The following is a 15,127-nucleotide window of genomic DNA, read 5'->3' on the forward strand; positions in this document are numbered from 1 at the left end:
ACTAGTTTTATTACAAATGCCATTACAATAATGACGTCTACAATTGCATCTAATTCAGTCTTCAGGTTACAGCTCTGCTGAGCTGCAATCACACACAGGTTGAAGATTTACATTTTGTCCAATCATCAACATAACAGTCATCTAGTGAGACAATGTTTAAGGATCTAAATCTCACCAAGTTGTGGGTGTTCACCCAACTCCTTCTCCATCACCCTCAGCTCTTCACATTTCTGTTCCAGTTGCTTGTCTTTTTCAGTCAGTAGTCGATTACTTTCCTTCAGTTGGTTGTCTTTTCCTGTCAGTTCTCTCTGTCTTTCCTTCAGTAGCTGGTCTTTCTCCTGCATTGTCTTGTCTTTCTCTGTCTTCATCTTCTCCAGTTCACTCTGTCTTTCCTCCAGTAGCTGGTCTCTCTCTTGTATTTTCTTGCCTCTCTCTATCAGTTCTCTCTGCATGTCTTCCAGTTGAACAGTGATCTTCTCTACTTGGATTCTCTGTTCCTGAAGGTCCATGCTCGGTTTGTCTTGTTGTTTGTTGCTCTGCTCAATGACATCAGCACATTCCTTCCAGCTCATCTTCAGCTCTTCACTTTTCTGTTCCAGTTGCTTGTCTTTTTCTGTCAGAAATTTATTCATTTTCTTCACTTGGTTGTCTCTTTCTGTCATTAGTTGTTTGTCGCTCAGCTCCATCATTCTCTTGTTGTTCTGCAGTTCTTTCTCTTGCTCTATCAAGTTTTGGGTCATATCCAGAAACAGTTTCGGATTCTGGGTCATTGTCTTGAACAGTTGTCTCTGATCCTGGGTCATTTCCTGGAACTGTTGTCTCTGATCCTGGGTCATTGTCATGAACAGTTGTCTCTGATCCTGGGTCATTGTCATGAACTGCAGTCTCTGATCCTGGGGCATTGTCATGAACAGTTGTCCCTGATCCTGGGTCATTGTCATGAACTGCTGTCTCTGATCCTGGGTCATTGTCATGAACTGCTGTCTCTGATCCTGGGTCATTGTCATGAACTGCAGTCTCTGATCCTGGGTCATTGTCATGAACTGCTGTCTCTGATCCTGGGTCATTGTCATGAACTGCTGTCTCTGATCCTGGGTCATTGCCATGAACAGTTGTTTCTGATCCCGGGTCAGACTGTGTGTTTCTATTATAGAACATAATAGAAATCATAGATATGTAACATTAGAAACCATAGACAACATCCTCATTATATCATATTGTGTCTGTATCTGAAATACAAACAGATGCACACAATGCATCTATAGGTGTACAGTTGTACACACACACACACACACACACACACACACACACACACACACACACACACACACACACACACACACACACACACACACACACACACACACACACACACACACACACACACACACACAGACTAGAGCCCTGCACAGGCCTAAAATATAGGCCCTGGCCCGGCCCGGGCAGAAAGCAAAGCAAAGCAAAGTTCTTTGTTTACCCAGGGTAAGTGGACTAAGCTCGAGATGCTTGTTTACAGCCACGCCCTGCTCATAGAACATTTCATGGTTGGGGTTCAATGCCTTGCTCAAGGGCACTTCAGCGGTGGTAATTTGAACGTGCCGGTCCGGGGATTCGAACTGGCGACCTTCCGGTATCAAGACCGCTCCGCAAACCGTTCGGCCACCGCCGTGGAGTTAAGACCCGGCCCGGCCCTAAGCCCGTTGGTAAAGTCAAGAAACGGCCCGAGCCCGGCCCGAAGCCCGAGATATTTTTATTTAATATTTCAACGCCGCCGTGGTCGTTCTATTGGTGCACGGACGTTTTCTCATGCCAATAAAGCCCTTTGAATTTAATTGATTGTGTGTGTGTGTGTGTGTGTGTGTGTGTGTGTGTGTGTGTGTGTGTGTGTGTGTGTGCGTGTGCGTGAGATATTTTTATTTAATATTTCAACGCCGCCGTGGTCGTTCTATTGGTGCACGGACGTTTTCTCATGCCAATAAAGCCCTTTGAATTTAATTGAATTGTGTGTGTGTGTGTGTGTGTGTGTGTGTGTGTGCGTGTGTGTGAGTTGCGCTCATAAGGTTGCGCTGCATAATAATTAGGAGAGAGAGAGAGAGGACGAGAGTTTAGGCGCGGAGCGAGAGAGAGAATGTAAAACGTTGTTTCAAAGTCTTTATAGTTTTTACCAGATTTGAGTGTGCTTGTGTGTGTGTGTGTGGGGGGGGGGGGGGGGGGGGGTTATTGTCACGTCACTATGGAGCAGACAGCAGCATGCTGCCGCTGCTGAAGCAAGTCCAGTCTGGGTGAAATTCACATCGAAAAATGAATATAACGGCGCGTGAGCCTGCCCGGCTCAGGAGGTAGAGCAGGTCATCCAATGATCCATGGGTCGGCGGTTCGAATCCCGGCTCCTCCTGTCTACATGTCGAAGTGTCCTTGGGCAAGACATTGAACCCCAAATTGCTTCCGATGTGCTGGTTGGTACCTTGCATGGCTTCCGCCGCAATCGGTGTATGAATGGGTGAATGTAATGCACAATCTATGTAAAGCGCCTTGGATAAAGGCGCTATATAAATGCACAATTTTTTTTTTATTGATGAATGCACATTACGAAGTTAACGTACAGTTTTCATGTCGTCTATTCTATCATCTCTCATACTTACCAAGCTGAAGAGCTGATTCCTTTCTGCTTTCCCTCTGCTCTGGTGTCTGCTTTCTGAGGACCTCTTCAGTAACTATAACCACATAAAGACAGTTAAGATGTTTTAACAACAACTCTTCATCATATAACCTTTAACCACATAAAGACAGTTAAGATGTTTTAACAGCAACTCTTCATCATATAACCTTTAACCGCATAAAGACAGTTAAGATGTTTTAACAACAACTCTTCATCATAACCTTTAACCATAAAGACAGTTAAGATGTTTTAACAACTCTTCATCAGATTAACACGTCATAGGCTACTGAATGGACAATGCATTTGATATTAAATCACATTCAAGTCTTGGATACATGATGAAGAACACGCAGCTTTAAATGAATATAATACATCAGATAATCATAAACCTTTTATTTTTAATATAAATGTAAATTTGAGCTGAATTTCTGCTTCCTGTGTATTATGATGATGTCACTCACAAATGCTCAACCACAAGCATTTGTTTGACGTGATACCGTATTGTGAATTATAATATAAGTACGATAGTTTGTTAATATTATAATATATATTAATTCAAGTAATTTAAAATGTAAATGTGCGTTACAACTGAACGCTAGGATTGCTGTGTGGTCTCTTTGTAATAATGTGACTATTTTAAAGCTAAAATCAATCTCAGTTTCTGTGATCTCATGGTTGCATCTCTATGCAATGATGTAACTTTGTATTATTATTAATTAGATTATGGAATCTTCATCTCTATATGCAATGCTGTAACATTGTATTATTATTAATTAGATTATGGATACTTAAATCTCTATGCAATGCTGTAACTTTGTATTATTATTAGTTAAATTATGGATACGCCGCCAACTTTCTGTTATTTCCCAATAACTCAAGTTCTACACCACCTAGGATCTTGATTCTGGTGACTAATCCTACATTTTCAAGGATGAGGAATACAGTAGTACTATTTAGATTTATTTTTTAATGGCAGCCATTTTCAAAAATCCATATTTTCTACCCTCTCAAAGTTATAGACCTGTAAGGGTCGGGGGCCATTGGTTCCAATTGTAAATTCTCAGAGTTACAGACCCCAGGGGTAGCTGGGGACCCCCTGGAACCCCTCAAGGACCTCATATTGTATTCAAACTGCAGACTAAAACATCAGTACAAGAGATGATTTGTTATCCTCATAACCTTAAAAATAATTAGTGGGATTTAGTGAAAATCTAACATTTGGGGTTATGTATGAATCTGAAATCTGAAAAAACATTGGAGTACATAAAGTAGAATAGATTTGATACTCACAATCTGTAGTCATGTTCCATTCATGTTCATAATTCATGAAAAGACAAAACACATTCATAATTAGAAAAAATATACTTCACATACAGAAATATGACTCATCATTTACAAATAGTTATTGTGGCATGAAATCGCACATTTTAAATGAATCTGTTATCTCAATAATTTAACTCAATGATATTGATATTATGTCAAGTAATCTAATTATTCCCATAAGGGTCCATTTGGTTCCATTTGTACACTCTCAGAGTTACAGACCTGTAAGGGTCCATTTGGTTCCGTGTGTACACACACAGTTACACCCGTAAGGGTCCATTTGGTTCCATATTTTCTACACTCTCAAAGTTACAGACCTGTAAGGGTCCATTTGGTTCCATTTGTAAATTCTCAGAGTTACAGACCCGTAAAGGGTCCATTTGGTTCCATTTGTTACACTCTCAGATTTACAGACCAGTTCGGGTCCATTTGGTTACTAACTATCAATCATTTAGCTGGGGACCCCCTGGAACCCCTCAAGGACCTCATATTGTATTCAAACTGCAGACTAAAACATCAGTACAAGAGATGATTTGTTATCCTCATAACCTTAAAAATAATTGGTGGGATTCAGTGAAAATCTAACATTTGGGGTTATGTATGAATCTGAAATCTGAAAAAACATTGGAGTACATGAAGTAGAATAGATTTGATACTCACATTCTGTAGTCATGTTCCATTCATGTTCATAATTCATGAAAAAACAAAGCACATTAATAATTAGAAAAATTACACTTCACATACAGAAATATGAGTCATCATTTACAAATAGTTAATTGTGGCATGAAATCACACATTTTAAATGAATCTATTATCTCAATAATTGAACTCAATGATATTGATATTATGGTCACGTAATCTAATTATTCCCGTAAGGGTCCATTTGGTTCCATTTGTACACTCTCAGAGTTACAGACCTGTAAGGGTCCATTTGGTTCCGTGTGTACACACACAGTTACACCCGTAAGGGTCCATTTGGTTCCATATTTTCTACACTCTCAAAGTTACAGACCTGTAAGGGTCCATTTGTAAATTCTCAGAGTTACAGACCCGTAAAGGGTCCATTTGGTTCCATTTGTTACACTCTCAGAGTTACAGACCAGTTAGGGTCCATTTGGTTCCATGTGTTATACTCTCAGAGTTACAGACCTTTAAGGGTCCATTTTGGTTCAATGTGTTATACTCTCAGATTTACAGACCAGTTCGGGTCCATTTGGTTACTAACTATCAATCATTTAGCTGGGGACCCCCTGGAACCCCTCAAGGACCTCATATTGTATTCAAACTGCAGACTAAAACATCAGTACAAGAGATGATTTGTTATCCTCATAACCTTAAAAATATTGAATGCCACAGACGAAAAACAGTCTAAGTCCACACTATTTATCCATAATGTATAAATTATAGATAAGGGGTCAGGACAACGAGGCCTTTTCGTGGAGGGGTCAGAATGAAATTTGGACTTAGACTGTTTTTCGTCTGTGGTACTCAGTGGGATTTAGTGAAAATCTGACATTTGGGGTTATGTATGAATCTGCAATCTGAAAAAACATTGGAGTACATGAAGTAGAATAGATTTGATACTCACGCCCTATAGTCATGTTCCATTCATGTTCATAATTCATGAAAAGACAAAACACATTCATAATTAGAAAAAATATACTTCACATACAGAAATATGACTCATCATTTACAAATAGTTAATTGTGGCATGAAATCGCACATTTTAAATTAATCTGTTATCTCAATAATTTAACTCAATGATATTGATATTATGTCAAGTAATCTAATTATTCCCATAAGGGTCCATTTGGTTCCATTTGTACACTCTCAGAGTTACAGACCTGTAAGGGTCCATTTGGTTCCGTGTGTACACACACAGTTACACCCGTAAGGGTCCATTTGGTTCCATATTTTCTACACTCTCAAAGTTACAGACCTGTAAGGGTCCATTTGGTTCCATTTGTACATTCTCAGAGTTACAGACCCGTAAAGGGTCCATTTGGTTCCATTTGTTACACTCTCAGAGTTACAGACCAGTTCGGGTCCATTTGGTTACTAACTATCAATCATTTAGCTGGGGACCCCCTGGAACCCCTCAAGGACCTCATATTGTATTCAAACTGCAGACTAAAACATCAGTACAAGAGATGATTTGTTATCCTCATAACCTTAAAAATAATGAATGCCACAGACGAAAAACAGTCTAAGTCCACACTATTTATCCATAATGTATAAATTATAGATAAGGGGTCAGGACAACGAGGCCTTTTCGTGGAGGGGTCAGAATGAAATTTGGACTTAGACTGTTTTTCGTCTGTGGTACTCAGTGGGATTTAGTGAAAATCTGACATTTGGGGTTATGTATGAATCTGAAACCTGAAAAAACATTGGAGTACATGAAGTAGAATAGATTTGATACTCACCATCTATAGTCATGTTCCATTCATGTTCATAATTCATGAAAAGACAAAACACATTCATAATTAGAAAAAATATACTTCACATACAGAAATATGACTCATCATTTACAAATAGTTAATTGTGGCATGAAATCGCACATTTTAAATTAATCTGTCATCTCAATAATTGAACTCAATGATATTGATATTATGTCAAGTAATCTAATTATTCCCATAAGGGTCCATTTGGTTCCATTTGTACACTCTCAGAGTTACAGACCTGTAAGGGTCCATTTGGTTCCATGTGTTATACTCTCAGAGTTACAGACCTTTAAGGGTCCATTTTGGTTCAATGTGTTATACTCTAAGATTTATCTCAATAACTCAATGATATTGATATTATGGCAAAGTAATCTAATTATTCCCGTAAGGGTCCATTTGGTTCCATGTGTACACTCTCAGAGGTACAGACCAGTTAGGGTCCATTTGGTTCCGTGTGTACACTCACAGTTACACCCGTAAGGGTCCATTTGGTTCCATATTTTCTACACTCTCAAAGTTACAGACCCCTAAGGGGCCATTTGGTTCCATTTGTAAATTCTCACAGTTACAGACCTGTAAGGGTCCATTTGGTTCCATTTGTTACACTCTCAGATTTACAGACCAGTTAGGGTCCATTTGGTTCCTAACTATCAATCATGTAGCTGGGGACCCCCTAGAACCCCTCAAGGACCTCATATTGTATTCAAACTGCAGACTAAAACATCAGTACAAGAGATGATTTGTTATCCTCATAACCTTAAAAATATTGAATGCCACAGACGAAAAACAGTCTAAGTCCACACTATTTATCCATAATGTATAAATTATAGATAAGGGGTCAGGACAACGAGGCCTTTTCGTGGAGGGGTCAGAATGAAATTTGGACTTAGACTGTTTTTCGTCTGTGGTACTCAATGGGATTTAGTGAAAATCTGACATTTGGGGTTATGTATGAATCTGCAATCTGAAAAAACATTGGAGTACATGAAGTAGAATAGATTTGATACTCACGCCCTATAGTCATGTTCCATTCATGTTCATAATTCATGAAAAGACAAAACACATTCATAATTAGAAAAAATATACTTCACATACAGAAATATGACTCATCATTTACAAATAGTTAATTGTGGCATGAAATCGCACATTTTAAATTAATCTGTTATCTCAATAATTTAACTCAATGATATTGATATTATGTCAAGTAATCTAATTATTCCCATAAGGGTCCATTTGGTTCCATTTGTACACTCTCAGAGTTACAGACCTGTAAGGGTCCATTTGGTTCCATGTGTACACACACAGTTACACCCGTAAGGGTCCATTTGGTTCCATATTTTCTACACTCTCAAAGTTACAGACCTGTAAGGGTCCATTTGGTTCCATTTGTAAATTCTCAGAGTTACAGACCCGTAAAGGGTCCATTTGGTTCCATTTGTTACACTCTCAGATTTACAGACCAGTTAGGGTCCATTTGGTTCCTAACTATCAATCATGTAGCTGGGGACCCCCTAGAACCCCTCAAGGACCTCGTATTGTATTCAAACTGCAGAATAAAACATCAGTACAAGAGATGATTTGTTATCCTCATAACCTTAAAAATATTGAATGCCACAGACGAAAAACAGTCTAAGTCCACACTATTTATCCATAATGTATAAATTATAGATAAGGGGTCAGGACAACGAGGCCTTTTCGTGGAGGGGTCAGAATGAAATTTGGACTTAGACTGTTTTTCGTCTGTGGTACTCAGTGGGATTTAGTGAAAATCTGACATTTGGGGTTATGTATGAATCTGAAATCTGAAAAAAACATTGGAGTACATGAAGTAGAATAGATTTGATACTCACCATCTATAGTCATGTTCCATTCATGTTCATAATTCATGAAAAGACAAAACACATTCATAATTAGAAAAAATATACTTCACATACAGAAATATGACTCATCATTTACAAATAGTTAATTGTGGCATGAAATCGCACATTTTAAATTAATCTGTTATCTCAATAATTGAACTCAATGATATTGATATTATGTCAAGTAATCTAATTATTCCCATAAGGGTCCATTTGGTTCCATTTGTACACTCTCAGAGTTACAGACCTGTAAGGGTCCATTTGGTTCCATGTGTTATACTCTCAGAGTTACAGACCTTTAAGGGTCCATTTTGGTTCCATGTGTTATACTCTCAGAATTACAGACCTTTAAGTGTCCATTTTGGTTCAATGTGTTATACTCTAAGATTTATCTCAATAACTCAATGATATTGATATTATGGCAAAGTAATCTAATTATTCCTGTAAGGGTCCATTTGGTTCCATGTGTACACTCTCAGAGGTACAGACCAGTTAGGGTCCATTTGGTTCCATGTGTACACTCACAGTTACACCCGTAAGGGTCCATTTGGTTCCATATTTTCTACACTCTCACAGTTACAGACCTGTAAGGGTCCATTTGGTTCCATTTGTTACACTCTCAGATTTACAGACCAGTTAGGGTCCATTTGGTTCCTAACTATCAATCATGTAGCTGGGGACCCCCTAGAACCCCTCAAGGACCTCGTATTGTATTCAAACTGCAGAATAAAACATCAGTACAAGAGATGATTTGTTATCCTCATAACCTTAAAAATAATTGGTGGGATTTAGTGAAAATCTAACATTTGGGGTTATGTATGAATCTGAAATCTGAAAAAACATTGGAGTACATGAAGTAGAATAGATTTGATACTCACGCCCTATAGTCATGTTCCATTCATGTTCATAATTCATGAAAAGACAAAACACATTCATAATTAGAAAAAATATACTTCACATACAGAAATATGACTCATCTATTATACAATTGAAAACATGTACGCAACCCAATACCCAAAGCCACCAGCTACTACGTCACTGACACGCTGGGTACCGACGCCGAAGCAGGAGCAACACACACTGCAACAACACACTAAGACGTCACAGACTTACCCTCCGCGTCGCTCCACGGCTATCTCCTCATGTCGCGCCGCACGCCCACACTCAACACCACCCGCGTAAAAATTGTCATTGCACTGCCACTAAAGCCGGCTCCCGTCCAGACTCACAAACAATATCAATATCAATAATAAACACAAACACGCCACAAGCACCGACACCCCCGCCTAATTTGTTGCCACGTCTATGAAAACAAGCACAGAAAAAATGCCATTCAACACGCTACTTACACACACTACCACTCGCTTACAATACGCGGACCTGGCAACACTACATTCCCTCTCCCATTTGCTCCAAGCCCACCACGTGACCCACACAGGGAGGGAGACAGAGAGAAAGGGATAGAGAAAGACACAGCTTTCCAGTCCTTACCTTTTTCCTCAAATTCACCCGCAGAAAAGTGAGCAAACTATAATCCACATTGTTAGACAAAGTAGTGTGCCCTGAAACTTTCTGGGAAATTTGCATGTTGCCTGCAGTGGCAGCCAGCAGCGATGTAAGATGAGCCTGTGCATTTCACGGTTTTCACCCTATATAACTTGCACGCATAGGCAATCAAGTCAAGACCATTAATTCATGACAGCTGTGTAGGGGTGACGATTGCGTGATGCTTCTATGTACAGGATTCTATAGGTCACCACTTTTGGTGTGACACACACATTGCTTCTGTTTACAATGCGTTGTCAACACGTGCTGAGTTGACAAACATTGACACATTTCGGAGAAGACTGATAGTTTCTCCTTTAGTAATTAGGCTGTGGAAGTATTCACACTAGGCTACTTTTGGATTTATTGGGATTGGCAATTTGGGGAAAGGAGGAGGAGGAGGAGGTGATCAAGCTCCACAAGACCACATTGGTAGGTAGGCTCAAGGCTGCATTTATTTTCCTTCTTTTTCCTCTCGAGGGTGCATGGGATGATGTGAACCCCTCCAGCAGGCTAGGGAGCACCGCTCACGTTAGCGGAAAATGACCGCGGGGTGCGGGTTGCCAGGTTTTTTTTATAAGTAAAGTATTTAAATTCAATTAAAAAAAATATATATAGGCGCATATGGATATATGGATAAGAACAACAACACTACACGCGCGCTGCAACACAAAACAGCTGCATACAACGCGTGTCACTGTGCACTTCTGTATCTGTGGACTTCTGTATCGCAACGCGGGGCAACGCAACTCTGGGATGAGCGGGCCGAAGGCGTGCGAAATTCTAGTCATTTACAAATAGTTAATTGTGGCATGAAATCGCACATTTTAAATTAATCTGTTATCTCAATAATTTAACTCAATGATATTGATATTATGTCAAGTAATCTAATTATTCCCATAAGGGTCCATTTGGTTCCATTTGTACACTCTCAGAGTTACAGACCTGTAAGGGTCCATTTGGTTCCGTGTGTACACACACAGTTACACCCGTAAGGGTCCATTTGGTTCCATATTTTCTACACTCTCAAAGTTACAGACCCGTAAGGGTCCATTTGGTTCCATTTGTAAATTCTCAGAGTTACAGACCTGTAAGGGTCCATTTGGTTCCATTTGTTACACTCTCAGATTTACAGACCAGTTAGGGTCCATTTGGTTCCTAACTATCAATCATTTAGCTGGGGACCCCCTGGAACCCCTCAAGGACCTCATATTGTATTCAAACTGCAGACTAAAACATCAGTACAAGAGATGATTTGTTATCCTCATAACCTTAAAAATAATTGGTGGGATTTAGTGAAAATCTAACATTTGGGGTTATGTATGAATCTGAAATCTGAAAAAACATTGGAGTACATGAAGTAGAATAGATTTGATACTCACAATCTGTAGTCATGTTCCATTCATGTTCATAATTCATGAAAAGACAAAACACATTCATAATTAGAAAAAATATACTTCACATACAGAAATATGACTCATCATTTACAAATAGTTATTGTGGCATGAAATCGCACATTTTAAATGAATCTGTTATCTCAATAATTTAACTCAATGATATTGATATTATGTCAAGTAATCTAATTATTCCCATAAGGGTCCATTTGGTTCCATTTGTACACTCTCAGAGTTACAGACCTGTAAGGGTCCATTTGGTTCCGTGTGTACACACACAGTTACACCCGTAAGGGTCCATTTGGTTCCATATTTTCTACACTCTCAAAGTTACAGACCTGTAAGGGTCCATTTGGTTCCATTTGTAAATTCTCAGAGTTACAGACCCGTAAAGGGTCCATTTGGTTCCATTTGTTACACTCTCAGAGTTACAGACCAGTTAGGGTCCATTTGGTTCCATGTGTTATACTCTCAGAGTTACAGACCTTTAAGGGTCCATTTTGGTTCAATGTGTTATACTCTCAGATTTACAGACCAGTTCGGGTCCATTTGGTTACTAACTATCAATCATTTAGCTGGGGACCCCCTGGAACCCCTCAAGGACCTCATATTGTATTCAAACTGCAGACTAAAACATCAGTACAAGAGATGATTTGTTATCCTCATAACCTTAAAAATAATTGGTGGGATTCAGTGAAAATCTAACATTTGGGGTTATGTATGAATCTGAAATCTGAAAAAACATTGGAGTACATGAAGTAGAATAGATTTGATACTCACATTCTGTAGTCATGTTCCATTCATGTTCATAATTCATGAAAAAACAAAGCACATTAATAATTAGAAAAATTACACTTCACATACAGAAATATGAGTCATCATTTACAAATAGTTAATTGTGGCATGAAATCACACATTTTAAATGAATCTATTATCTCAATAATTGAACTCAATGATATTGATATTATGGTCACGTAATCTAATTATTCCCGTAAGGGTCCATTTGGTTCCATTTGTACACTCTCAAGAGTTACAGACCTGTAAGGGTCCATTTGGTTCCATGTGTAAATTCTCAGAGTTACAGACCCGTAAGGGTCCATTTGGTTCCATTTGTTACACTCTCAGAGTTACAGACCTGTAAGGGTCCATTTGGTTCCATGTGTAAATTCTCAGAGTTACAGACTCGTAAAGGGTCCATTTGGTTCCATTTGTTACACTCTCAGAGTTACAGACCAGTTAGGGTCCATTTGGTTCCATGTGTTATACTCTCAGAGTTACAGACCTTTAAGGGTCCATTTTGGTTCAATGTGTTATACTCTCAGATTTACAGACCAGTTCGGGACCATTTGGTTACTAACTATCAATCATTTAGCTGGGGACCCCCTGGAACCCCTCAAGGACCTCATATTGTATTCAAACTGCAGACTAAAACATCAGTACAAGAGATGATTTGTTATCCTCATAATCTTAAAAATATTGAATGCCACAGACGAAAAACAGTCTAAGTCCACACTATTTATCCATAATGTATAAATTATAGATAAGGGGTCAGGACAACGAGGCCTTTTCGTGGAGGGGTCAGAATGAAATTTGGACTTAGACTGTTTTTCGTCTGTGGTACTCAGTGGGATTTAGTGAAAATCTGACATTTGGGGTTATGTATGAATCTGCAATCTGAAAAAACATTGGAGTACATGAAGTAGAATAGATTTGATACTCACGCCCTATAGTCATGTTCCATTCATGTTCATAATTCATGAAAAGACAAAACACATTCATAATTAGAAAAAATATACTTCACATACAGAAATATGACTCATCATTTACAAATAGTTAATTGTGGCATGAAATCGCACATTTTAAATTAATCTGTTATCTCAATAATTTAACTCAATGATATTGATATTATGTCAAGTAATCTAATTATTCCCATAAGGGTCCATTTGGTTCCATTTGTACACTCTCAGAGTTACAGACCTGTAAGGGTCCATTTGGTTCCGTGTGTACACACACAGTTACACCCGTAAGGGTCCATTTGGTTCCATATTTTCTACACTCTCAAAGTTACAGACCTGTAAGGGTCCATTTGGTTCCATTTGTAAATTCTCAGAGTTACAGACCCGTAAAGGGTCCATGTGGTTCCATTTGTTACACTCTCAGAGTTACAGACCAGTTCGGGTCCATTTGGTTACTAACTATCAATCATTTAGCTGGGAACCCCCTGGAACCCCTCAAGGACCTCATATTGTATTCAAACTGCAGACTAAAACATCAGTACAAGAGATGATTTGTTATCCTCATAACCTTAAAAATAATGAATGCCACAGACGAAAAACAGTCTAAGTCCACACTATTTATCCATAATGTATAAATTATAGATAAGGGGTCAGGACAACGAGGCCTTTTCGTGGAGGGGTCAGAATGAAATTTGGACTTAGACTGTTTTTCGTCTGTGGTACTCAGTGGGATTTAGTGAAAATCTGACAATTGGGGTTATGTATGAATCTGAAATCTGAAAAAACATTGGAGTACATGAAGTAGAATAGATTTGATACTCACCATCTATAGTCATGTTCCATTCATGTTCATAATTCATGAAAAGACAAAACACATTCATAATTAGAAAAAATATACTTCACATACAGAAATATGACTCATCATTTACAAATAGTTAATTGTGGCATGAAATCGCACATTTTAAATTAATCTGTTATCTCAATAATTGAACTCAATGATATTGATATTATGTCAAGTAATCTAATTATTCCCATAAGGGTCCATTTGGTTCCATTTGTACACTCTCAGAGTTACAGACCTGTAAGGGTCCATTTGGTTCCATGTGTTATACTCTCAGAGTTACAGACCTTTAAGGGTCCATTTTGGTTCCATGTGTTATACTCTCAGAATTACAGACCTTTAAGGGTCCATTTTGGTTCAATGTGTTATACTCTAAGATTTATCTCAATAACTCAATGATATTGATATTATGGCAAAGTAATCTTATTATTCCCGTAAGGGTCCATTTGGTTCCATGTGTACACTCTCAGAGGTACAGACCAGTTAGGGTCCATTTGGTTCCGTGTGTACACTCACAGTTACACCCGTAAGGGTCCATTTGGTTCCATATTTTCTACACTCTCAAAGTTACAGACCCCTAAGGGGCCATTTGGTTCCATTTGTAAATTCTCACAGTTACAGACCTGTAAGGGTCCATTTGGTTCCATTTGTTACACTCTCAGATTTACAGACCAGTTAGGGTCCATTTGGTTCCTAACTATCAATCATGTAGCTGGGGACCCCCTAGAACCCCTCAAGGACCTCATATTGTATTCAAACTGCAGACTAAAACATCAGTACAAGAGATGATTTGTTATCCTCATAACCTTAAAAATATTGAATGCCACAGACGAAAAACAGTCTAAGTCCACACTATTTATCCATAATGTATAAATTATAGATAAGGGGTCAGGACAACGAGGCCTTTTCGTGGAGGGGTCAGAATGAAATTTGGACTTAGACTGTTTTTCGTCTGTGGTACTCAGTGGGATTTAGTGAAAATCTGACATTTGGGGTTATGTATGAATCTGAAATCTGAAAAAACATTGGAGTACATGAAGTAGAATAGATTTGATACTCACCATCTATAGTCATGTTCCATTCATGTTCATAATTCATGAAAAGACAAAACACATTCATAATTAGAAAAAATATACTTCACATACAGAAATATGACTCATCATTTACAAATAGTTAATTGTGGCATGAAATCGCACATTTTAAATTAATCTTTTATCTCAATAATTGAACTCAATGATATTGATATTATGTCAAGTAATCTAATTATTCCCATAAGGGTCCATTTGGTTCCATTTGTACACTCTCAGAGTTACAGACCTGTAAGGG

General features: G+C 38.4%; 1 protein-coding gene across 1 annotated transcript in view; it reads right to left on the reverse strand.

Moving 5' to 3' along the window:
• Positions 1 to 15,127, reverse strand: part of LOC306921147 (uncharacterized protein) — a gene marked incomplete at both ends in the record, with an annotated part of 34,357 nt that overhangs the window by 1,198 nt on the left and 18,032 nt on the right. The window contains 2 exons of the mRNA XM_079498258.1: positions 176 to 1,144; positions 2,643 to 2,714. Coding sequence (XP_079354384.1) covers positions 176 to 1,144; positions 2,643 to 2,714 — 1,041 coding nt within the window. The remainder of the gene's footprint in view (positions 1 to 175; positions 1,145 to 2,642; positions 2,715 to 15,127) is intronic.

The sequence above is a fragment of the Electrona antarctica genome, assembly GCF_951216825.1.
Source record: "Electrona antarctica genome assembly, chromosome: 4".
NCBI lineage: Eukaryota > Metazoa > Chordata > Actinopteri > Myctophiformes > Myctophidae > Electrona > Electrona antarctica.